Here is a 22,571-nt window from a genome sequence, read left to right on the forward strand (position 1 = left end):
ATTCCTCTTGCACGTTCCACTTCAGGGAGAAAAGTTGCATCAGAACTGGCCCAGAGCAATTCAGGATTGCTGCTCCATTTTGGACAAACTTAAGAATGCAGGCTGTTGACTCCCGGGCAGCTGAGCCCATCGCGTGTTGAGCCAACGGCACAGGCAAAAGTCTTGTTCCTCAAGAGGGGTGGGTGGAGTCTACTGGGCATCTCCAGAGCATGGAAAGAGTGCAAAGAGACTTCTGCGTGCGGAGTGTGTGTGTCTAACCTCAGCATCCTGTGCTTACTTGCTGTAACTAATGTTTTATAATGATGGAGCACAAGCCATGAATGAAATGTTAAGAGGAGATAGAAAACTTGTATTAATAATAGGAACCCCTTGTGTTCTGGGTCCTAGCCAGAACTGGAGGACTTTTTTTGTGTAACAAACTCACCCTAGAGAGCCAGTGAGTGCTTTTTGCCATTCTCTTCTGTTTTGAAGCCTGCCTTTTAATTTTACATAAGCATTGGGTGACACCCCCCTCCCGGCCCCGAAATGGCTGCTTCTCTCATTGTGTGTATTTTGGGAGCGTCTCTCTTACAGGTACGAGCCTGTCTCTTGTGGCAGGCATTTTCCCCTTCCCCCACCCACCTGCCCTGTGCAGGTCCGCTATAACTCTGCATTGCACCAACCCATTTCCTTAAGCAGTGATAAGGAACGTGTGGCCTTCCAGGTGCTGTTGCTGGACTACAACTCTCATTGTTCCTGACCATGGGCCGTGCTTCCTGGGGCTGTTGGAGAGTTGGAAGTCCCATGATGTCTGCAAGGGCACAGTTCTCCCACCCTTCTCTTAAACCATCCACCTGCTACCTGTTGCAAAGTGCCTCTGTACAGCAGTACAGACAGGAGGAATTGTTGTATCTGTGATAGCATGAGAGGAAGTCAGAAGCAGCAAACCTTTGCTCCTGTGGATGTTGCAGAACTACAGCTCCCATCATCCCTGGCTGTGCTTCCTGATGGGAGTTGTAGTTCAGCAACATTTGAAGGGGCAAAGGTTACCCACTCTTTTATTAATGGGAGGGGAATAGCTTAGGGTTGTTTAAGGCATGTTATCCTCTAGAGAAAGGCACATTCCCACCAACTGGTCATGCACTCCACAGAGCCTCTAGGAATCTGGATGGTTTCTGTTAAACAAATTCTAGCAACTACCGTAGGATTAGCGTCCTTGAAGCCACTATAGGAATTGCACTGACCATGTCATGGAAATTAAAAATAAATAAATAAAAGTCTATATATACACACAACAAACTCAGGTGCGTCATTTTGTATGTCTTTTATTAGTTAACAAAGCCAAAACCAAGCCAATTAATTGAGTTGAGCCTTGCTGTTAGAAAATATAGGATTGGCAAGGCCTAGTTCTTGGATTAAGCAACTTTATAAAACCACACACACTATATGCTGCAGGTTAAAATAGGCGAAAAACACTTCAGTTTTGCAAAAGGACATTTCCAACGCCAAAACCAGCTCACTCCCGAATTTTAAAAATGCGAAGTTGGCAGCAGCACACAAACATTTTAATGGAAGCAAGACTTTGGGGTCGAGGCAAAGAACATTTACCTTAGGTTACAGGGATTTCCAGCACAATCCTATGCACGTTTATGCAGGAAGTAAGCCCTGCTTATTTGCACATCAGCATGCATAGGATTACAGCCCTTGTCACACACAAGGGGCTCATTTTCTACCTAGCAGACTGAGCTGTACCGGTGCACAAAAAAGATTTTAGCATCAAAGGGATGGATTCTGCAGCTTCCCTTTCGCTGAACTAGACAGAGCTGCTTCTGTCCTCTGCTCCAACATTACCTTGGCCACACTCTGCTTACAAAGGCAGCTTGTTTATATTTTTAAATACACTCACATACCCTCTTCAGTCTCATTGTTAGTGGAAGAAAACGTTTAACAACAAAATCTCTTGCTTCCTTGTCTAGTGGAGTGCATAAAAACAGCAAACTTGCCCCTCCCTTCAGAAAGCACCGTTTGATTCACAGCTAAAGGAGGAGGACAAAGGAAGTACACTACAGCTGCATCTGCTGAGCTAAAAGAATTTTGGGTTTTTAAGTTTAACTTTTTCAAGAGTGATGATCCCCCGCCCCTTTAGCAGAGAGACACTGTGGGGCAGAGGAGGCAGCTGTTCTCCCCTCGGGCTCCTTCCTATCTCAAAATATTATGTGCAAATATTCACTTAAACAAAGTCATCAGTTGGAGATACATTTCTCTCTGAAAAGCAGTCCTTAACTAAGGCCTCTGGCCACTGGTTGGGGCCCTGTACACTTTAACAACCAAACTACCTCTGTGTCTGTGTCAAATTCAGTATTTTTTTTTGGGGGGGGGATTTAAATGCAAAGGCATTTTGCTTGCTCGCTTGCAGCGTGTTATGAACCCAGACCCGTTTTCTTTCCTAGAAAATAAAAAAGCCCATGGAAGTCAAAGACTCAGCTTGGAAACAGCACCAAAACCCTGGGGCATTTTTACTTCTAGAAGGGCAGATTTAGGTACCGCCTCAAAGGAAAGAGAGAAAAGGCAGTTTAGAAAACAAGCAAACAGATCCTTCACCTCTTGGAGGAGCATCTGGAACACGAAGAACATCCTCAACGGGCACCTTTGAACTTGTGAAAGAAGTCCGGCTGGTGTGGAAGAGCATCCGGCCACTCTTAGTGGGGGCGGCTGCTGGACTCCAAGTGAGACCGCTTGCCAGAAGCCAGCAAGGGGCTGCTGCTGGCCTGTTCTGGGAAAGGCCTCTTGGAGGAGCGGCCGTGCCCGTTCATCGCCCCCCGCTGCCACTTGCAGAGGTCGCCGCTGAGAATGTCTTGGATATGTTGCACAATGAGGTTGATAGCAACTGCAGAAGGAGGACAAGAGGAGGTGGAGGAATTAAATTATGGGGGGAAAGGGACCACAGTTCAGGGGTAAATAAAGCAACTCTGATTTTGGCTGGGGATTCATTTGTCCCTTGGAACGTAATGATCCCATCCTGATGCTTTACAACTGGGAATGAGTGGGGTTTTTTTGCATGGTGGGGAGTACTATAGGTTTCATTTTTAGACACGTGCTTCCAGCAAATTTCATGACGTTTTGTTTTTAATGCAATTGTTAATTGTGATTTCAGGGTTGTAGCCAAGTAAAGCCTACTCAGACTGAAACGAATGGGCCTAAGTTAGTTATGGCCTAACATTAGACACAACCCTGAATGCAGTGGTTCCCAAACCTTCCCCCCCCCCCACACACACACCCCACCACGGACCACTTGAAAATTGCCTTGGTGAACCACGTAATGATTTTTCTGCCAGTTGTAGCCATTGTAATTCCATATAATCCGAATTACAATACAATAAAATGCAAAATAAGAAATAAAAGGTTGGTGGACATGCATGCCTTCTCCAACCCCAAATCCAGAGACAGGCCGCAGACCACAGTTTGGGAACCCCTGCTGCAACATTTACTGTACCCCACCCTGGGACTCCCAAATAAAATACCCCCAAATAAAATAAAATAACCCACAAGAAGTGGGGAAAAGTTGCTTACCCATGTTATCCACTCCTCGAGGGATAATCACATCGGCGTATTTCTTGGTCTGCAGATGAGTAAAAGAACTGTGATTCTCAAAGGCCTGAGTCTACGACAAAAGCTGCAGAACAGCCTTCCCCAACGAGGTGCCCTCCAGGCATTGCTGGGCTCCACGCCCAACATCCCTGGACCGTTGGCTGTTCTGGCTGAGTCTGACGTGAGCTTAAGTGGGCCTCAGGTTGGGGAAGGTGGCTCTGGAGACATTTGACAGCAGAAAGGAGGCGCAGAGGCTAACTCTACATGTATATTGTGAAGAAGCCTGCTCCCAAATCCATATTATTTGTCGCAGAAGTGGGGGACCTTTCTCAACCCCAAGAGCCACATTCCCTTCTGGGCAGCCTTCCGAAGGCCGTATGCCAGTGGTGGGCGGAGCCAGAAGCAAAAGTGGGTTGAGTAACAAATGTGAACGCTACCTCTGTACAGTAGGCGAGTTTTCCCTGACCAACATTCCATTCTACACACACTTGTGCACCCCCCTCCTCCAGCCAGGTGAGGAAGAGGCCTGAACAGAATTCAAAGGCACATCCCAGCCAGGCAAAAACTCAAGGAAGGTGTGATGCAGGGCCGGAGAGGGAGGCCTGGAGGGCCACATTCAGCCCCCAGGCCTCAGGTTCCCCACCACTGATTTGTTACAAGCAGGACCTGCAACAAAATCTTGCAGTGTGGAGCCTTGCTGTTCAGGACACTCCAATCCATCCCACCTGACGCTTCTCCCACCCCCAAAGAAGTCGGTCAGCATTCCAAGGCCACTGAGCATGCTCGGTCCCCATTAGGATATCTAAGGGGGGATTCCTTCCCTCTTAGACCCCCCCCCTTAAAGATGTTATGTACTTCTGCTAAAGTTGAATCTTCTCATCCTGCTGACTTCCAGGTACTTTGGAATACAACTCCCACCCGCCCCAGTTACAACGGCCAACACTCGGGGAAGATGTAGTCCAAAACATATGGCAGGAACCAGGATGGGGATAGCTGTTTTAGCTGCACAATTCTTGCTCGGGTGCAAGAGGCCTTTCAGGTTCCATTCCCCAACAAAGCTTTGCACGTAGGGCTACGCTATTGGGGCATCTGCTTGGCATACAGAAGTTCCCAGCTTCAATCCCCAATATCTCCAGTCAAGTTTGGGAGAGAGTAGAAAGCCGCTGCCAGTCAGAGTAGACAATACTGAGCTAGATGGGTCGACGTTTTTCTGATTCAGTACAAGGCAGCGGCCTGTGCTCCTATTAGTTCAATCAAAGAACACACATTTTGCATGCAGAAAGCCCAAAGTTCAATCCCTCCCACTAAAAGAAACCAGGTAAAGGGAAAAGACCCTGCCTGAGACCATGGAGGGCTGCTGCCGGTCAGAATAGACAATACTGGGCTAGACTGACAAGTAGTTTGATCTGACATAAGGCTGCTTTCACGTTCCTAAGTTCCTGGCACTTAAAATTAAAAAGGTAGCAGAGCAGCTTTTAAACTGACTGAGGGGGGAAACCCGACAGGAGCTGAGAAAGGTCCGGTTCGGAATAAACCTCCCCCCTGGGATAAAAAACAAAGAAATGATGAAATTTTAAAAGGGGTAGGCCTAGAAGTAGGCATTGTGAGAGCAGGGGCACAGGATATAAATTCAGAAGAGCAAAATTACCACAGGCCTAACCACAAGTGCCAAAGACACTTGAAGAGAGACACTGCTTACAAGTGCCTGTACGCTAATGCTAGGAGCCTCCGAACCAAGATGGGAGAACTGGAGTGCTTGGTCTTAGAGGAGAGCATTGATATAGTGAGCATAACAGACCTGGTGGAATGGAGAAAACCAGTGGGATACGGTTATCCCTGGATATAAACTATATCGGAAGGACAGGGAAGGACGTATTGGTGGCGGAGTCGCTCTATATGTGAAAGAAGGCATTGAATCCAGCAAGCTCGAAACCCCAAAAGAGGCAGACTCCTCCACAGAATCGTTGTGGGTGGTGATACCATGCCCCAGGAGGGACTTAATACTGGGAACGATCTATCGTCCCCCTGATCAAAATGCTCAGGGAGACCTTGAGATGAGATATGAAATTGAGGAAGCATCCAAACTAGGAAATGTGGTAGTAATGGGTGACTTCAACTACCCAGACATAGACTGGCCGCATATGTGTTCCAGTCATGACAAAGAAGCAAAGTTCCTAGATATTCTAAATGACTATTCCGTAGACCAGTTGGTCATGGAACCGACCAGAGGGACGGCAACCCTGGACTTAATCCTCAGTGGGGACCGGGACCTGGTGCGAGATGTAAGTGTTGTTGAACCGATTGGGAGCAGTGACCACAGTGCTATTAAATTAAACATACATGTAAATGGCCAATTGCCAAGAAAATCCAACACGGTCACATTTGACTTCAAAAGAGGAAACTTCACAAAAATGAGGGGATTGGTAAAAAGAAAGCTGAAAAACAAAGTCCAGAGGGTCACATCACTCGAAAATGCTTGGAAGTTGTTTAAAAACACTATATTAGAAGCTCAACTGGAGTGCATACCGCAGATCAGAAAAGGTACTGCCAGGGCCAAGAAGATGCCAGCATGGTTAACGAGCAAAGTCAAGGAAGCTCTTAGAGGCAAAAAGTCTTCCTTCAGAAAATGGAAGTCTTGTCCGAATGAAGAAAATAAAAAAGAACACAAACTCTGGCAAAAGAAATGCAAGAAGACAATAAGGGATGCTAAAAAAGAATTTGAGGAGCACATTGCTAAGAACATAAAAACCAACAACAAAAAATTCTATAAATACATTCAAAGCAGGAGACCATTTAGGGAGGCGATTGGACCCTTGGATGATAAGGGAGTCAAAGGTGTACTAAAGAACGATAAGGAGATTGCAGAGAAGCTAAATGAATTCTTTGCATCTGTCTTCACAGTGGAAGATATAGGGCAGATCCCTGAACCTGAACTAACATTTGCAGGAAGGGATTCTGAGGAACTGAGACAAATAGTGGTAACGAGAGAGGAAGTTCTAGGCTTAATGGACAATATAAAAACTGACAAATCACTGGGCCCAGATGGCATCCACCCGAGAGTTCTCAAAGAACTCAAATGTGAAATTGCTGATCTGCTAACTAAAATATGTAACTTGTCCCTCGGGTCCTCCTCCGTGCCTGAGGACTGGAAAGTGGCAAATGTAACGCCAATCTTCAAAAAGGGATCCAGAGGGGATCCCGGAAATTACAGGCCAGTTAGCTTAACTTCTGTCCCTGGAAAACTGGTAGAAAGTATTATTAAAGCTAGATTAACTAAGCACATAGAAGAACAAGCCTTGCTGAAGCAGAGCCAGCATGGCTTCTGCAAGGGAAAGTCCTGTCTCAGTAACCTATTAGAATTCTTTGAGAGTGTCAACAAGCATATAGATAGAGGTGATCCAGTGGACATAGTGTACTTAGACTTTCAAAAAGCGTTTGACAAGGTACCTCACCAAAGGCTTCTGAGGAAGCTTAGCAGTCATGGAATAAGAGGAGAGGTCCTCTTGTGGATAAGGAATTGGTTAAGAAGCAGAAAGCAGAGAGTAGGAATAAATGGACAGTTCTCCCAATGGAGGGCTGTAGAAAGTGGAGTCCCTCAAGGATCGGTATTGGGACCTGTACTTTTCAACTTGTTCATTAATGACCTAGAATTAGGAGTGAGTAGTGAAGTGGCCAAGTTTGCTGAGGACACTAAATTGTTCAGGGTTGTTAAAACAAAAAGGGATTGCGAAGAGCTCCAAAAAGATCTCTCCAAACTGAGTGAATGGGCGGAAAAATGGCAAATGCAATTCAATATAAACAAGTGTAAAATTATGCATATTGGAGCAAACAATCTGAATTTCACATATACGCTCATGGGGTCTGAACTGGCGGTGACCGACCAGGAGAGAGACCTCGGGGTTGTAGTGGACAGCACGATGAAAATGTCGACCCAGTGTGCGGCAGCTGTGAAAAAGGCAAATTCCATGCTAGCGATAATTAGGAAAGGTATTGAAAATAAAACAGCCGATATCATCATGCTGTTGTATAAATCTATGGTGCGGCCGCATTTGGAATACTGTGTACAGTTCTGGTCGCCTCATCTCAAAAAGGATATTCTAGAGTTGGAAAAGGTTAAGAGGGCAACCAGAATGATCAAGGGGATGGAGCGACTCCCTTACGAGGAAAGGTTGCAGCATTTGGGGCTTTTTAGTTTAGAGAAAAGGCGGGTCAGAGGAGACATGATAGAAGTGTATAAAATTATGCATGGCATTGAGAAAGTGGATAGAGAAAAGTTCTTCTCCCTCTCTCATAATACTAGAACTCGTGGACATTCAAAGAAGCTGAATGTTGGAAGATTCAGGACAGACAAAAGGAAGTACTTCTTTACTCAGCGCATAGTTAAACTATGGAATTTGCTCCCACAAGATGCAGTAATGGCCACCAGCTTGGATGGCTTTAAAAGAAGATTAGACAAATTCATGGAGGACAGGGCTATCAATGGCTACTAGCCGTGATGGCTGTGCTGTGCCACCCTAGTCAGAGGCAGCATGCTTCTGAAAACCAGTTGCCGGAAGCCTCAGGAGGGGAGAGTGTTCTTGCACTCGGGTCCTGCTTGCGGGCTTCCCCCAGGCACCTGGTTGGCCACTGTGAGAACAGGATGCTGGACTAGATGGGCCACTGGCCTGATCCAGCAGGCTCTTCTTATGTTCTTAAGAAGTGAGGTGAATCGGCATCTAAACACATCAGGGCAATTAAGCCTCTCTTGAAACAGCCAGACGGACGCTGTGTTCTGGACGATGCTGAATATGGCCACATTCACACCACACATTTATTCCATGTTAAACAGTCGTGGCTTCCCCCAAAGAATCCTGGGAAGTATAGTTTGTGATGGGTGCAGAGAGTTCTTAGGAGACCCCTGTTCTCCTCGCAGAGCTACAATTCCCAGAGTGGTTTAATAGACAATCCCCTCTTCCTAGAGAACTCTGGGAATTGTCGCTCTGTGAGGAGAACAGGGCGTCTCTTAACAGCTCTCAGCACCCTTCACACACTACACTTCCCGGGATTCTCTGGGAGAAGCCATGACCGTTTAAAGTGGAATGATAATGGAATAAATCTACAGTGGACATGATCCTAATATACACGAGGAGAAACGCCTCACCGCCCTCCAGCAACCTTCCATGCTTTCAAAACGGTCTTTAGAGGGAGGGGGGAGTTTCTGGTACCGGCAAACAGAACTCTTCGAAGGCAGGCTTGACGAAGGTTGTGTATTGGGTCAAGATCTGCTCCAAATCCCTTCCCCGTTTCATGTCCCGAAGAACTGCAGCAGGAGATACAAAAAGGTGTGCTCAAAAGACAACAAAAAGGACTCTTCCACACAGCACTTAGCTACAACAATGGGATCCGCTCCCTTAAAATGTAGAGACAGCCATCAACTTGGGTGGCTTTGATGAGAGAAATTCACAGAGGAGAGTTAAGGCTAGCAGTGGCCACTAGCCCTGATGGCGATGTTCTCCACTGCTGGAGGCAATATGCCTCTGGATGCCAGTCGCTGGGAATCACAAGCGCGCAGAGCTGTTGCACTCAGGTCCTGCTTGGGGGCTTCCCATAATGGGCATCTGGTCAGCCACCATGAGGACAGGAGGTTGGGCTAAGATCCTTTGGCCTGATCCAGAGGCCGGGCTGTTCTTAGCCATGACAGCCAAGAATGGAATCTCCACACCCAGTGGCAGTCTATCTCTGAAAAGCAGTTGCTAGGGACTGTGACTGGGACAAGTGCTGTTGCACCCAGGTCCTGCTTGTGGGCTTCCTGCTAAAGCTTCTCGTTGGTCACTGTGAGAACAGGACGCTGGGCTAGATAGGCCCCCTTTGCCCTGATCCAGCAACCAAGCTCTTCCTATGTTCTTACTGCATTCCAAGGTTCTCAAAACCACAAAAGTTAGGCAGGTACTGTGTGGCGTGGCTGAAACCACAGAGTCCATCATTCTGGAAAACCCCGTAAGGGAAAATTAGCTGGATTCCTACCACTCATGGGTGGCCAAGGTTGCCTTCTTCTTCAGAGGAGGAATCACTACCTTCTCCAAAGAACAGAAGGACTGCTAGGGAAGCCTGGCCTGAACCAGGAGAAAGCACAGACTGCTTCTCTCTCAAATATTTAGAAGGCTTTTTTCCTTGACTCAAGGGATGGGCTCCTGCATCCCTCCAGAAGTTGCTGGACTCCACCTGCGAGGAGCCTCAGCCAGTGTGGCCAATGATCAGGGATTATGGGCGCACAGCAACATCTGGAAGGCCACAGGTTCCCACTTTGGTGTTAGCAGTAGGATTCTCCAACACCAATGGAGTCCCAGGATCCCCGAAACTGCTGAACCTGCCTTGCTATATCTTGTAATGCTTACGTAAAACCTGTGTACTCAACCCTATAAATATCAGCACCCTGCTCTAGAAAAAGCAGAGACCTCCATTTTTCCCCCTTTGCACTCATTTTGTGTCAGGTCTCTTTCTCTTGCTGCAGCTAAAATAAATTCATCAAACCCAGCTCTGCAGTGGTCTGCAATTTTTCCACCACACCGTCCTCTGCTTTACACCATTTCTCAAAAGATGTTAATCGCTCCCAGCCGTGACCTAGAAGAGCCTGTGCTTGTCTAGTCTGGTGCCCTCCAGGTGATTTGGACTACAACTCCCATCAGCCCTGCAGCAAACATTGCCAGAGGTCAAGGATGATGTGAGTTGTGGCCCAGCAACATTTGCAAAAATGTTTAAAGGAATTCAGTGAACCAGGCGTTACCTCTCCGGGAGAGCCTAACATCTGAGTCAGTGTCGACAAAAAGACGGAGATGAAACATGTCCCGGATGTCTTGAGTGTAGAACACCAAAATCCCCTCAAAAAGGACAACATCTGCAGGGTAGACCACTGTTGTCTCAGGGAGCCTGGAGCAGATAAGACAAGGAATGGTAAGAGGTGGTTAAGAAAGGTGCCCAGAGAAGACAACTGCAATTCTGTGCTAAAATTCCATGCCTTGTTATTTAACTACTAACTTGGTCGCCATAGGCGATTAGGAACTGCATGCAGGCGAGCAAACAGTGTGGTGGTGGGAGGGATGGAGTGGTCCATCTCTCTTCTGTGCCCAGCTTAGAAATGCAGCATGGCAGTGCAAGAGGGAAAGAGCTCTCTGTCCCACAAACCCTCCACTACTACTCCCTAGCAGGCTTGTTAAACCTAGTCTACTTCACAGGGTTGTTGTGAGGATGAAATGGGGAGGGGTGTACTCCAAAAGGTGGGATATAAATATAATCAATAAACTATAATAAAGGACTCTTTTCCTGGGTCTTTCCCATGCCCCCACCCTGCAATGGGATGGCTCTGTCTTGCTATGACATTGCAAAGTTATCCTTGGAATCTTCTGTAGGGTGGGGATTGGAGGGAAACATCTGGCATTTGCAAGGTGGCAACCACGTTTTGCATGGGGGCTGGGAAACGTACACTGACCTGGAATGGGTCACAAAATCATAGGATGGAACCTCAACGGTTTGGCCGTCCACGATATTCTTAAGGGTCGTTTGCATTAACTCGTTGTCAAAAGCATCTGCGTAACGCAAAAAAGCATGTTACGACTGGGGCAGAGCAGATACTCCCACGTGACCTGATTCTACCTACAGAAGACCCACATGGGTGAGGTGAATTATGTGGCTGCAGTGTAGCAGGGGACCAACCCTTGCAGAAGCACCGTGGAAACTAACAGGGTTTTATTTCCCATTTCATTTCCCACAGGCTGCCCATTTGCTACCGGGCCAAGTTCAAGGTTCTAGCTTGGGTGTACACAGCCCTATACAGCTTGGGACCAGGATACTTGAAAGACCATCTTATCCCTTATATGCCCAGTCGATCACTGCGCTCTGCAGGTGAGGGCCTCCTGCAAATACCATCTTCTCAGGAGGTCCGTTTCGCACAACCTAGGAAGCAGACCTTTAGTATGGCGGCACTGACCCTTTGGAATTCCTTCCCCTTAAATATTAGGTTATCTTTTTGGCGCCTATTGAAGGCCTTCCGCTTTCAACAAGCCTTTTAAGCAGAGACCTTATCCCTGTCTGCGTCTGTGTTGGAATTGCTGTTTAAGATGTTCTTAAACCTTTTTTTTAAAAAAAACAGTATGTTTTTATCTTTTTTTTAAAAAAGATGCCTTGGAAGCTTTTAAAAAAAATGTTTTTAAAGAGGTTTTGTTTTAATGTATTTTAAAGTCTATTTTTACGATGTTTTAAAGTGTTTTTAGCGCTTTTGTTTGCTGCCCTGGGCTCCTGCTGGGAGGAAGGGTGGGATATAAATCAAATAATAAATACAATTTTACAGTTGGGTTGTTGAGGCACACCAAGAGGCAATTTGACCTAGGAACATGGGAGCTGCCTTATACCGCGTCAGACTCGTTGGCCCACCTAGCTCAATGCCACCTACACTGACCGGCAGCAGCTCTCCAGGGTTTCAGGCAGGAGCCCCTCCCAGTCCTACCGGAGAAGCCATCAGGAATTGAATCTGGTACCTTCTGCTCTACCCACTGAGCTATGGCCCCATACAGCATCGTCAAAGGCAGAGACGGAATGACATCAACGCTCCATGCTGGTTTTTTATTCTGCTTGTAGTTTTATGGCACAAGATTGATTTTAGATGTGTTTTATGCATTACATATATGTATATATAAATGTGCACAGTAAAAAAAAAAACCTAAAGAAAAGGAGGGTTTAATTTTTAAAACGAACACTATTTATTGCCAGGATTCTGCAGAACACTGCCCGGAAAACACTGCCACTGGCCATACTCCCTGGAATAAGGACATGTGTGCACGCACACCTCTCCCTACCTGCAGTGGTGCTACCAGGGCAGGATTTGGAGGCAGAATCAGGACCCCACTCAGCAGAATGAGCCGAAGGGGTACCCAAAAGCAGCAGGGTTGCTTGCTTAATTATCCCCTTTGCCGACCTGGTGCCGTCCAGACGTTTAGGTCGTGCTGGCTGAGGCTGATGCGAGGAGTCGTCTGAACCGTTGGAAGGGCACCGGGTTGGCGAAGGCTGCCATACCACATTTGGAGGAATTCAGTGACGCAATTATACACTGCCATCTAAAGCGGGCAACCTCTCCCCATCTGTAAGGCCGTTAAGGCCACTGTCTAAAAATCCAACAGCCACTCCGCTGGCTGGGGTCCAATGCAGCCGTGGCATCCCAGCCCATACCTGGGTGATCAAAGTTGTACTGTCCTTTCAGGGCTTTTGCCTTCTGCTCTGCCGTCAGCACCTTGTAGAACCGATCTTGGCTGAGGATGACAACTTTCCGCTGACGATGGTCCACTTCGTTCTGCCCCAGCAGCTCCATGATTTTCTCGCAAACCGTTGACTGCCAGAAGGGGTGGGGAGACAGAGAGAGAGGGAGGAATTAATCAATGCAAGGCAACAGTCTGCCAGACTCCAGTAGATGCCAAAAATGCACACCTGCGCAAACACACCAGGACATTTGTTCCAGAGACTGCATGTACAAGCAAAGAGTTCAATATCATCTACACTGACCAGCAGCCACTCTTCAAGGTCTGCCACTGAGCCTCAGGCCTTCCAAAACAACACCAACAATACACCCTCAAACAATCTAGCCCAGTCTCTGGCAACCTGGGGCTCTCCAAGTGCTTTCGGACTACAACTCCCATTAGCCTCCGTCAGCCTCGGAAACATCTGGAGGGCACCAGGTCAGTGAAGGCTGTTCCAGCCACTGAACAACGCTGTTTTTAAGGCGGCAACCTTAAACTCACTTTAAATGGGGAGTGGGAGGGTACCACTGAGCATACTGGGATTGACGTTTAAACTTGAACTTAGGACTGCACTCCATCGTATGACTTCTGACTTAGGCCCTAGACTCAAAGATAAAAACAAAACCTCACTGCTGGGTTCCCCACAAGGACTAGCACCTTACTTCATTTTTTTTATTCTTTTAAAATGAAGGATGAAAATCCACAGACACACACAACTGTATGGCTACATACACAGGTGTCTGCAGGAATTTTTCCAGGATGGGGGAAGCTGGAGGAATAAAACGCTGAAGGGAGAGTCACATGCTAGTTTGTCACCAATAATGATAAAAATGTTGCCTGTACATTTTGCCTCACGTTTCAGATTCTACAAATACAGGAACCAACTCTTTGAAAGCTGAGATTCAGGGGGGGGGGTCATGGTTCATCCAGAAGGGGAACAACTCCCCACCCATTCACTTATGGCTACACATATTTATTTGTGTTTAATTGTTACTTCCATTTTGGTCCTCCAAACTTTCTAAAAATGTAGAATACTGCTTTTTTTTTAAAGAACAGAGGATGGGGAAAAACCTACTGCACATTTCTGAGCCTAACCTACAGGGTTGTAGTGAGGATACAATGTGGGGAGGGGCAGAACAAGATACACCGCCTTGACGGCCATGGAGGAAAAGGCAAAATAGAAACGTAATATTAAACAGAAATAAATGGAAAGGTAAGAAGAGCCCCCTGGCAATCAGCACACCTAGCGGTGGATGATTTTTGGCAGGGAAACCAGCATGATGTCAAGGTTGGAGTGTCGGATGAGGCCTTGGGAGAGAGCCCAGGGTTCAAATCCTCCCAGCCAGGAAGCTCAAAGGGACCTTCAGCCAGGCCTCGCCTCTCGCCCTAACCTATATCACAGGGCTGTTGTGAAGATATCATCGAGGGGGACGAGAACCGCACACGTGAGCTCCTTGGAGGAGAGGCGGGATATAAATGTCTTAGAATGGTAGAATTGGAAGGTGCCTGTGAGGCCATCGAGTCCAACGCAGAAATTCCGCTCGACGCAGTAATCCAAATTTCTCACATTAAAAAGCTGGGACGTTTAAGCTACTCGGAGGCGAATAAAGATGGGAAATGTGTTTTTAAAGGGGGAGGGGCCTTCTGGGACAACACAACAAAGGGCTTTTTGGAACAACACAGCGCAGATTTGGCCAGGCCCGCGATACCAGGCCAGGCCAGGCCAGGCCAGGGGCACGACCACTGCGCAAAACGGAGCTGCAGCAGTGCAGTATGCGCTCTTTTATGGCATTTGCGTTCGCAGGCGGGACAGCACTTGCGCGCCCTCCTCACCTTGCCGCTGGCGGTGCCTCCGCTCACCCCTATCAGGAAAGGCCGCGGGTGTTGCCGCTCCGCCTCGCCGGCGCCCGAGAGGCCCAGGCTGCAGCTTGCCGCGCCGGCGCTATCGCCGCCGCTGCTGCTGCTGGTCGCCATGGCCTGGGCATCGCAGGAAGGGCCCCCCGGCTCTTCTGCCGCAGAAACAGCTCCTCCTCCTGCCCAGGGCCACAGACTCCGTTTCCCAGCAGGCCCCGCGCAGCGAGGAGCGCTTGGCCGGAGCGCAGGCAGGCCGCAGGGCACGCTAGGAAACGCAGTCCTTCCTCCTCCGGGGAGCTTGCGCAGAGGCAATTGCGCACGAAGGCAATGAGAGGGAGGGAGGAGGGGATTGGGGGCGGGGCTGCAGGGGGCGAGGCGCAATAAAATGTTGCAGTATTGAACGAAATACGTGAACGCTAGACAATCCAAACAATCATTAGCAATACAACCCATTATTAATGAATGAATGAATGAATATTTCTGTCCTGCTGTTCCTCCCAAAGGAGTCCAGGACGGTAAACAACAAAGTAGTAAAAGCAATGCAATTAAAAAATAAAACAAACCATACTTGAAACATTTAAAAACAATCCAGAACATCTGAAAACAATAGGAGCATTTAAAAACAGCCACATACCTTCACAACCCACAATTTCAAAGTTGCCAGGAACAGTATTTTTCTGCCATCAAATGCTGAACAGAAACCTTTAAAATTCCTCTTGAGAGCTAATAATGGAGACAAACACACCTCACCAGGGATAGCATTCCACAAATGGGGAACCACCACCGAGAAGACCCTGTCATGGGGCAGCACCAATTCGGCAGCTCCCGGTGGCAGCACCACCAACTGGGTCTACAGCCAGATGGGGGACTTGTAAATAGTGTAAGTGAGAGGGAAATGAAATGCAGAAAGTTGAGAGGCAGTAAGAAGATTTGGGCATCCACCTGAGCACCCAGTAAGTAAAACCACCGAGATGAGGGCAGGATTGCGCACACAAGCACTACTCCAACTTCCCTGGGACGTGCAGGCTGCCCTTCAGATGTTTGCATGATTGTAGGGCGACCGTTTGTATTTCTGCAAACTTCAGAGGGAGATGCTGATTTGGGAACATAAGGAACAGCACTCACACTCAGAGAACTGGAAAGATAAGGACATGTGCATATAATTTTCCCCATTTTTTCCTTTCATTCCAAGGATTGCTATGAGAATTTCTAAATTGCCATTAAGTTTTGGTGTACTCACAAGACATCTCACCAAAGAGGATTTTTCTTTTTAAAAAAGCAAGGTTCCCCCCCCCCCCATCCCCTTTGAGCACGGTCACCCAAGCATTCAAGGCCTGCGATTAAAGTTGCTATCATCACAAGGCTATCAGCTTGGCCCACAGGCATTACCAGAGTAGTAACAATTAATAACTGTTAGTTACATTTACTTAGCAGGGGGAAAACGAAACCGCAGTTCAAACACTTCTGTCAACAGCCTTGAGAAATGAATCACAAACAGGACAAAAAAGCGAGCATTCCCAGAGACAAAGGTCACTAGGTAGGGTGACCCACTTACTCGGTCAATTAAAGGGGGTACAGTACAGATTTGCATAACGTTTACATTAGGTTACAGCAATTGCTGTTAGGTACTGCTATTTTTAAAATGATTCTTGACGGAATTACAACCAGATGGAAACAGATGTAAAAAAACGGGGGTTGCTGACTTGAAAAAGTAAAATCCACACCAAAGAACAGGTCAGCCACTGGGATACAGGGATACTCAGGAAAACCTGTTCAATAAAACCAGCTGCAGTCAAGAGTGCTTGCATTAATGATCAGGGGTTTGAACATCCTAACTGCCCCATGTTCACCCTGCCGTGAAACCTTCCAAGGCAATTGCAACATCTGGCTCAGCTGGTATTGACAGATCAAAGGGCTCTCCGGTCAGTCCCCTTGGGGGCAGCCCCTCCTCCTTGCCTTGCTATAAGTGCATCCCCATGTAAGGCACCGGCTCCAGCCCAGCAGAAAAGGTTTGTTTGTGCATTCTCCGGCAGGACAGATAGGGAGGTTGATATGAGGCGATCTGGCCTTCGCCCCCCCCCTCCAAGGCAGGGCAGGGAGGCGCTAGTACAGCCTAGCCTGGCCCAGGAAACTCACAGCTGCTCCAGAGCGGCCTTTGGTACGTAGCTGTCTGCAAACAAGCCAGTCAATTATTAATAAAGCCCAGGAAACCAAATCCTAGTGGATGGGACAAGCCGTTCTCTGGGGAGGCACACAGGAGTCCTTTTCCCAGTTTGAGCAACAAGGGTTGAAATGGCCAGCCGGCCAACGAAAGAGGGACCATCCATCTGGTCCTGGAGAAAAGGTTGCTGAAGAGCCGAAGGAGCCTCAAAAGGCAGGTAACAGCACTTCACCCCTTTCCCCAAAATTAGGGCTGGTTTACACAGGCAGGTTAACAGATCGGGGAATCGTCTCCGCTGGTCGGCTAAACATAATGCATATATGAGTCACTGCGCATGATTATATTTGCTGCGGTCATGCACCGCCAGTCAGGGATTTTGTGGCAGTTACAATGGTCGAGGGACTAGTGCATGGCTATGTTATAGCTGCTAACAACGACAGCTAAATGGAACCTGCATATGCTGAAGTAGTATACCTGTGAGTACTGGAGGTACCACAGGAGAGGGCTGCTTGTGGGTTTCTGGGAAACATCTTGATGGATGTTGTTGGTCTGATCAAGCAGGGCTCTTAAGTTCCTAGTAAGCCACTATGGTTGGGAATGGAACTTCCACATCCAGAGGAAGTCTGCGTCTGAATACCAGTGGCTGGGGTGGGGATTAACAATGAGGCAGGGCTGTTCCCTTTTATGCCCTGCTCATGGGCTTCCCAGAAGCACCTGATTGGCCAGCGTGGGAGACAGGATGCAACACTAAACTAGATGGACTTTTCACCGGCTAAAGAGGGCAGTTCTTATTAAAATGTGTCTTTGGCAGTTGTGAACAAGGAAGGGGCTGGCTTGCGCAGCGGTGGCAAGCTGAGCAGGCCCTAGCCAGCTGGGGAGGACTAGCCTCAGAGGGAGGCAATGGTAAACCTCCTCTGAATACTGCTTACCATGAAATCCCTCTTCATAGGGTTGCCATAAGTCGGAATCAACTTGAAGGCAGTCCATTTCCATTTCCATTGGCTCATACTTATGGGGTTGTCACCTGTGTTTGTCCTACTCATATTGGACCTACTGAAATGAATGACCATGATGGCTAACTTAGGCTTATTAATTCCAATGGCCTTACTCTGCGTAGGGCTAACAATTGGAGACAACTCCATAATGTTCGTCATGGCAAACACAGCTGCTACTCAAAACCCAACATAATGCAGCAGACCAAGAATGTCAGCAACAATTGCACATGAGATGCTGTAGTACTTTCTGAAGCATTTGCTGCTTGCAACTGAATATGGGGTCCACTGTTTTGGAGGCCCTTGGGACTGAAAAGCAGTTTATAAGCCAGGGATGGATAACTTCTTTTTCTGCTCGAGTGCTGCATTCATCCTTGGCCAACTTTTTGAGGGCCGCATGCCTGTGGTAGATATGGCCACCCCTCACTCTTGCATGGATGCGTGCACGCAGCCCCCCCTTCATCTGATCAACTAAGGAGGGGGTTGAGTGCTCCCTTCCCCTCTCATCAAACGATCGATCTCATGACTGGGGGGTGGGACTATTTGCATCTGCAGCACAGGACACTGAGCTGAGCCTTGTCCCTTTTTAATTTCCTCTCCTTCAGTGGGCTCTTGGGGTGGCCAGAAAAATGTACTCAGGAGGGGACTAATCCAGCCCACGGGGTAGAGGTCACCCCCCCCCAATATAAGCAAACAAATAATGATTCAAAATGCTTGGTAAAACAGATGAAAAAGTGACACAGTCCCCCAAATTCTGTATCCTCGCATGTGGGCAGCTGCGGGTGCACACAGACAAGAGCACGCACTTTTCTAAAAGCACAATTCAGTGCTGGCTTTCCAGCACACAGACAGGTGGCTTGCACAATCGCCACAACAATAGACGATTTCTACACGTTTTGTCTTCATTGGTAATGCAGGGACAGGCTTTTTGACCAAAGGAGTGAGTGGCTTCCAATGCACTCTCCTTTGCTCCTATTTTGTTCTAACAATAGCGACTAAAAGCAGCTCTTGGCCCTGCAGAGGACTTGGGGATCATCTCCGGGGGAGCGGCATGGAAGGAGGAGTGGAAACAATTGGGGGAGCCCCTCCACATCACAGAGAGCGGGGTGAACAACAAGCGGGGGCCCAGCCTTCTACAGAGAATGTGGCATCCCCCAGACTCATGGGGACACAGACCCAACCAAAGACCACTCCACAAGCAGAGATGGATGCCAGGCCAGTTATTGGAGCTGCCAACCCCAGCTTTGTAGAAGACCCTCCCCCCTATTCCCCGCCGGACCCAAAGACTCTCCACCTGTTGTACCCAACGTTCCAGACCAGCGGCCCTGGGCAAGGCCCTGTGTTTTACCAGCCAGCGCCTCTGAACCACCAGATTCCTGGATCCTACCCTTTCACCATTGTACGTAACTTAATTTTGGGCCGCGTAGTTGGCAGTGCCTCCCTCTTTTGATATTTCTCCACCTTTCTGGCTTAACGAGGCCCTCTCTACAGAAAGCTAGGGGTGCAGGTGGCTGCTCACACTCTTTGGGGTGGGGACGTGATGCCTCCGTGGGTCCCACAGGGTAGCCCCTTGAAAAGCTTACTCAAGTGGCATATTTAAGTAAAGGCACTGCAAGGCTGCAGGACTGAGGCCTCCAAGCAGTTTTGGGTTAAGAGCGGAATTGCCGTGTTGGCCAATATCACATGGTACAGCCCCTTCCTGGACTGTACCACATGATTAATAGGGACCACACGATTAATGGGGGGATGACATAACAGTCCTCACTTTAAAACTTAATAATCCCACATTGAGTACAGACAAACAGCGCTGGTTTATTTTGTCTGTAATAAATTATAAGGTTAGCAGCCAGTATGAGTTATAAAAATCAAGCACATTTGGTAATTTGGCACAATTTGTTATGCTCCCTCAAGATGAGGGGAGGTGAAGTCCACCTCTTTGACTACTAGAAACTCTAGTGATCTTCTCTCTGCATGCCCCGAAACCCCCTGCTTCTGCAATACCAGTAGCCTCTTTACAACCTTAAGGGCTAGACCCTTTTTTGTTGGAAATGGAACCAATTTCCTAGAGAGGTAGTGGGCTCTCCGACACGGGAGACATTCAAGAGGCAGCTGGACAGCCATCTGTCGGCACTGCTTTGATTTGGATTCCTGCATTGAGCAGGGGGTTGGACTTGATGGCCTTATAGGGCCCGACTCTACTATTCTATGATTCTATGCTTTGTTTTAAATGATGCCAGGAACAGTTGGGTTTTGTGCCGACTTTCTTTGGGGGAGGCAAATGGCAAAACCCTGGGATTTTCTTTTGCAGTACAATGGCTCCCTGTTCAGTGAGATTCCCCTCGAGGCCGACAGGGGGCAGCCTCCCAAAGATTACACGGTGGAGTCTGTGCTGGTGACAATTTTCTGCTGCTTGCTCACTGGAGTGATTGCGCTTGTCTATTCCCATGAGGTAGGCATCCCTGTGGCGGGCAACGGCCATGGTAGGAATATTAGAGGGGAAAATAGGGTGCAGTAATGGATTTTAACCAGCTGGCCTTTGAACCAATGACAAATTTTGCGTCTCTCTTTTTTAAAGTGTGTTTAGCATTAGAGAGGCAATCCTTACGAGAATTATTCTGTTGATTTGAATTAGGGATGGCAAAACGGTGGCCCATGGTATGCCCCCTTATTGATTTCACGTGTTTGTGCAAATGCAGCCTTCTGTGAGTGCGCTGTGTGCATTTGTGAGAATGTGTGCCTGCCTTCACACGTGTTTGTGACCCCACTCAGGAGGATTGCAATGGGGCAATGCAGCCCTTGGACCAAAAATGTTTAGCCACCCCTAATTTACTAGGTATGTCAGGAGTAGGGAAGCTGTGGGCCTCCCCAGATATTGTTGGACTACAACTCCCATCATCCCCGATTGTAGGCCACACTGTCTGAGGCTGATGGCAGCTGGGAATCCAGTAACGTGGCAGGGCCACAGCTTTCCTGACTCTGCTGTAAGTCCTCACTTATCAACAAGCCCAAATGATTGTCAATCAAACCAGTTCAAGCTTACCGCAGTGTTATGCATCCATCCCAATTCTCTCTCCGACCACAGGCACGAGCCGCTTGGAAGAGAGGAGACTTCGTCCAGGCCAAGGCAGCCTCCAGTAAAGCTCACTTGATGGTCTTGGTTAGCCTCTTCTTTGGAGTCTTTGCTTCGGTCAGCTGGGTGGTCTACGTTGTGGCGACTCTCTACCTGTGACTGAGGATGTCAGAACTTGTCTGGGGTCCGTTGATCACTCATTGCTTAAGAGACACACACACACGCTTGAGACAACGAACATATAGCATATGGGACCTTTATGCAAAAGAATGTCCATATAAGGCCGTCTGGTCACCCCTGTGTTGTGTGCCTTCACCATCTAGATTCACACCCAGCACCGTCTGTCAACCACATATTCCAAGACTGGCCTTTCGCTTCCCCTCGACTGTTTGGCCAGACCAGCAGAGTCCGCGGAAAGAGGCGTCATTCATGGCAAGAACTGGATGCAACAGAAACACTGATGTTCTCTGGGAGGCCAGGCTGGGGAAAGCCAGCCTCAGATCTTGGATCTGCAGAGTCTGCTTCCCCTGAACAGGATCCCCAAAGTCAGCAGGGGGTCAAAGGCGCAAACCCTTATTCCCTCCTGCCTGCCTGGATTTGGGGAGCTGGTGACCGCCTTGGACGACAGCAGACATGGGGCTGCCTGTCCTGGGCTGCCTATTTGGCTAACTATTCAACAGCTGGAAACAAAAAATGCAAACAGTTGTAAAGCAGTGGGTATTCTCCGTGAATCTGTCCGATTTTAAAAGACATCTAAGCCAATTGTAATCATTTTGGGGGCAGAAGGCAGAGAGACCAACAGTAGGTGAGGCCAGAACCAATGACAGGCAGAGCTACCCTCTGATTGGTTGCAAGTAAGAAGGCAGGCAAGTGGGGGCTGGCTGAGGCAGCACCCCACTTGCCCCAATGCACCAGCCTCCAATGGGATCTCAAGATAGGGCTGGGAAACGCTCCTGAATGCTCTCTTGGAGAGCCAGTGCCGGTCAGCACCGAAGAGGCGGTGCCCTCCAGATGTTGTTGGGACTCCAACTCTCATCAGTCCCAGACAGCATGGCCAGTCATCAGGGATGATGAGAGCTGTAGTCTGGCCACATCCTGGGAGGGTGCCACGTTGGTGATCTCTGTCTTAGAGAGTACTGAGCTTAGAAGGACCTATGACCTGACTTGGCATAAAGCAGCCTCCAAGGTTTCCATGTTCATTTTAAAAAGGTGGGGGACAGGAAGCGTGCAACATTTCCCGCAAATGGTGTCAGATCCGTGTCTGCAAATTTCTCTCTTGTACAAGGATAAATCATGCATGCAAATAACACGTCGTCAAGAAATGCACTACAAGTGCAATAAAAATGAGTTATTTAGAAATGGGCCTTTTTTTTTTAAAGGGTTGCGTGGGAGTTAAGCCTGGAGCCTTGAGGTTAGACACTGGGGCCTAACGAATTGTGCTCCCTGTATCGTGTCTCAGAGCCCTAGACCAGCTTCCAGCTTTTTTATTTTGTCACAAAATCTAATACAAGCTTCCTGGCGTCCTCCTGGAAGTCTGGAAGAGCTGGGCATGAGACCACAAATGCATCGGGAAGAAAATGCACTCTCTGCTCCTTGACACATTTGCTGCAAGAGAAATATATATATATATATATATATATATATATATATATACGCATGGGACA

The 22,571-nt window shown here is 48.1% G+C and overlaps 2 protein-coding genes across 6 annotated transcripts; one reads left to right on the forward strand and one right to left on the reverse strand.

Annotated features, from left to right (window-relative positions):
- Window positions 1-1,288: 1,288 nt before the first annotated feature.
- UCK1 (uridine-cytidine kinase 1) lies at window positions 1,289-14,999 on the reverse strand. The gene is made up of 7 exons (XM_061603869.1): window positions 14,664-14,999; window positions 12,766-12,925; window positions 11,033-11,129; window positions 10,331-10,473; window positions 8,772-8,866; window positions 3,550-3,598; window positions 1,289-2,866 (listed from the first exon to the last, which is right to left on the reverse strand). The coding sequence occupies exons 1-7, from the start codon at window positions 14,802-14,804 to the stop codon at window positions 2,679-2,681; spliced, it is 873 nt and encodes a 290-aa protein (XP_061459853.1). The 5' UTR covers window positions 14,805-14,999; the 3' UTR covers window positions 1,289-2,678.
- On the forward strand, window positions 13,107-22,266 carry PRRT1B (proline rich transmembrane protein 1B). 5 transcript variants are annotated; one of them, XM_061603874.1, is made up of 4 exons: window positions 13,107-13,268; window positions 18,858-19,236; window positions 20,146-20,286; window positions 20,920-22,266. In XM_061603874.1, the coding sequence occupies exons 2-4, from the start codon at window positions 18,889-18,891 to the stop codon at window positions 21,064-21,066; spliced, it is 636 nt and encodes a 211-aa protein (XP_061459858.1). In that variant the 5' UTR covers window positions 13,107-13,268; window positions 18,858-18,888; the 3' UTR covers window positions 21,067-22,266. The 5 variants fall into 5 exon arrangements, with proteins under 5 accessions (XP_061459858.1, XP_061459854.1, XP_061459856.1 ...); XM_061603870.1 differs by lacking the exon at window positions 13,107-13,268 and adding an exon at window positions 16,700-17,062 and having other exon boundaries at window positions 18,830-19,236; XM_061603872.1 differs by lacking the exon at window positions 13,107-13,268 and adding an exon at window positions 16,969-17,058.
- The last annotated feature ends 305 nt before the right edge of the window (window positions 22,267-22,571 follow it).

The sequence above is a fragment of the Rhineura floridana genome, chromosome 20 (genome assembly GCF_030035675.1).
Source record: "Rhineura floridana isolate rRhiFlo1 chromosome 20, rRhiFlo1.hap2, whole genome shotgun sequence".
Lineage (NCBI taxonomy): Eukaryota > Metazoa > Chordata > Lepidosauria > Squamata > Rhineuridae > Rhineura > Rhineura floridana.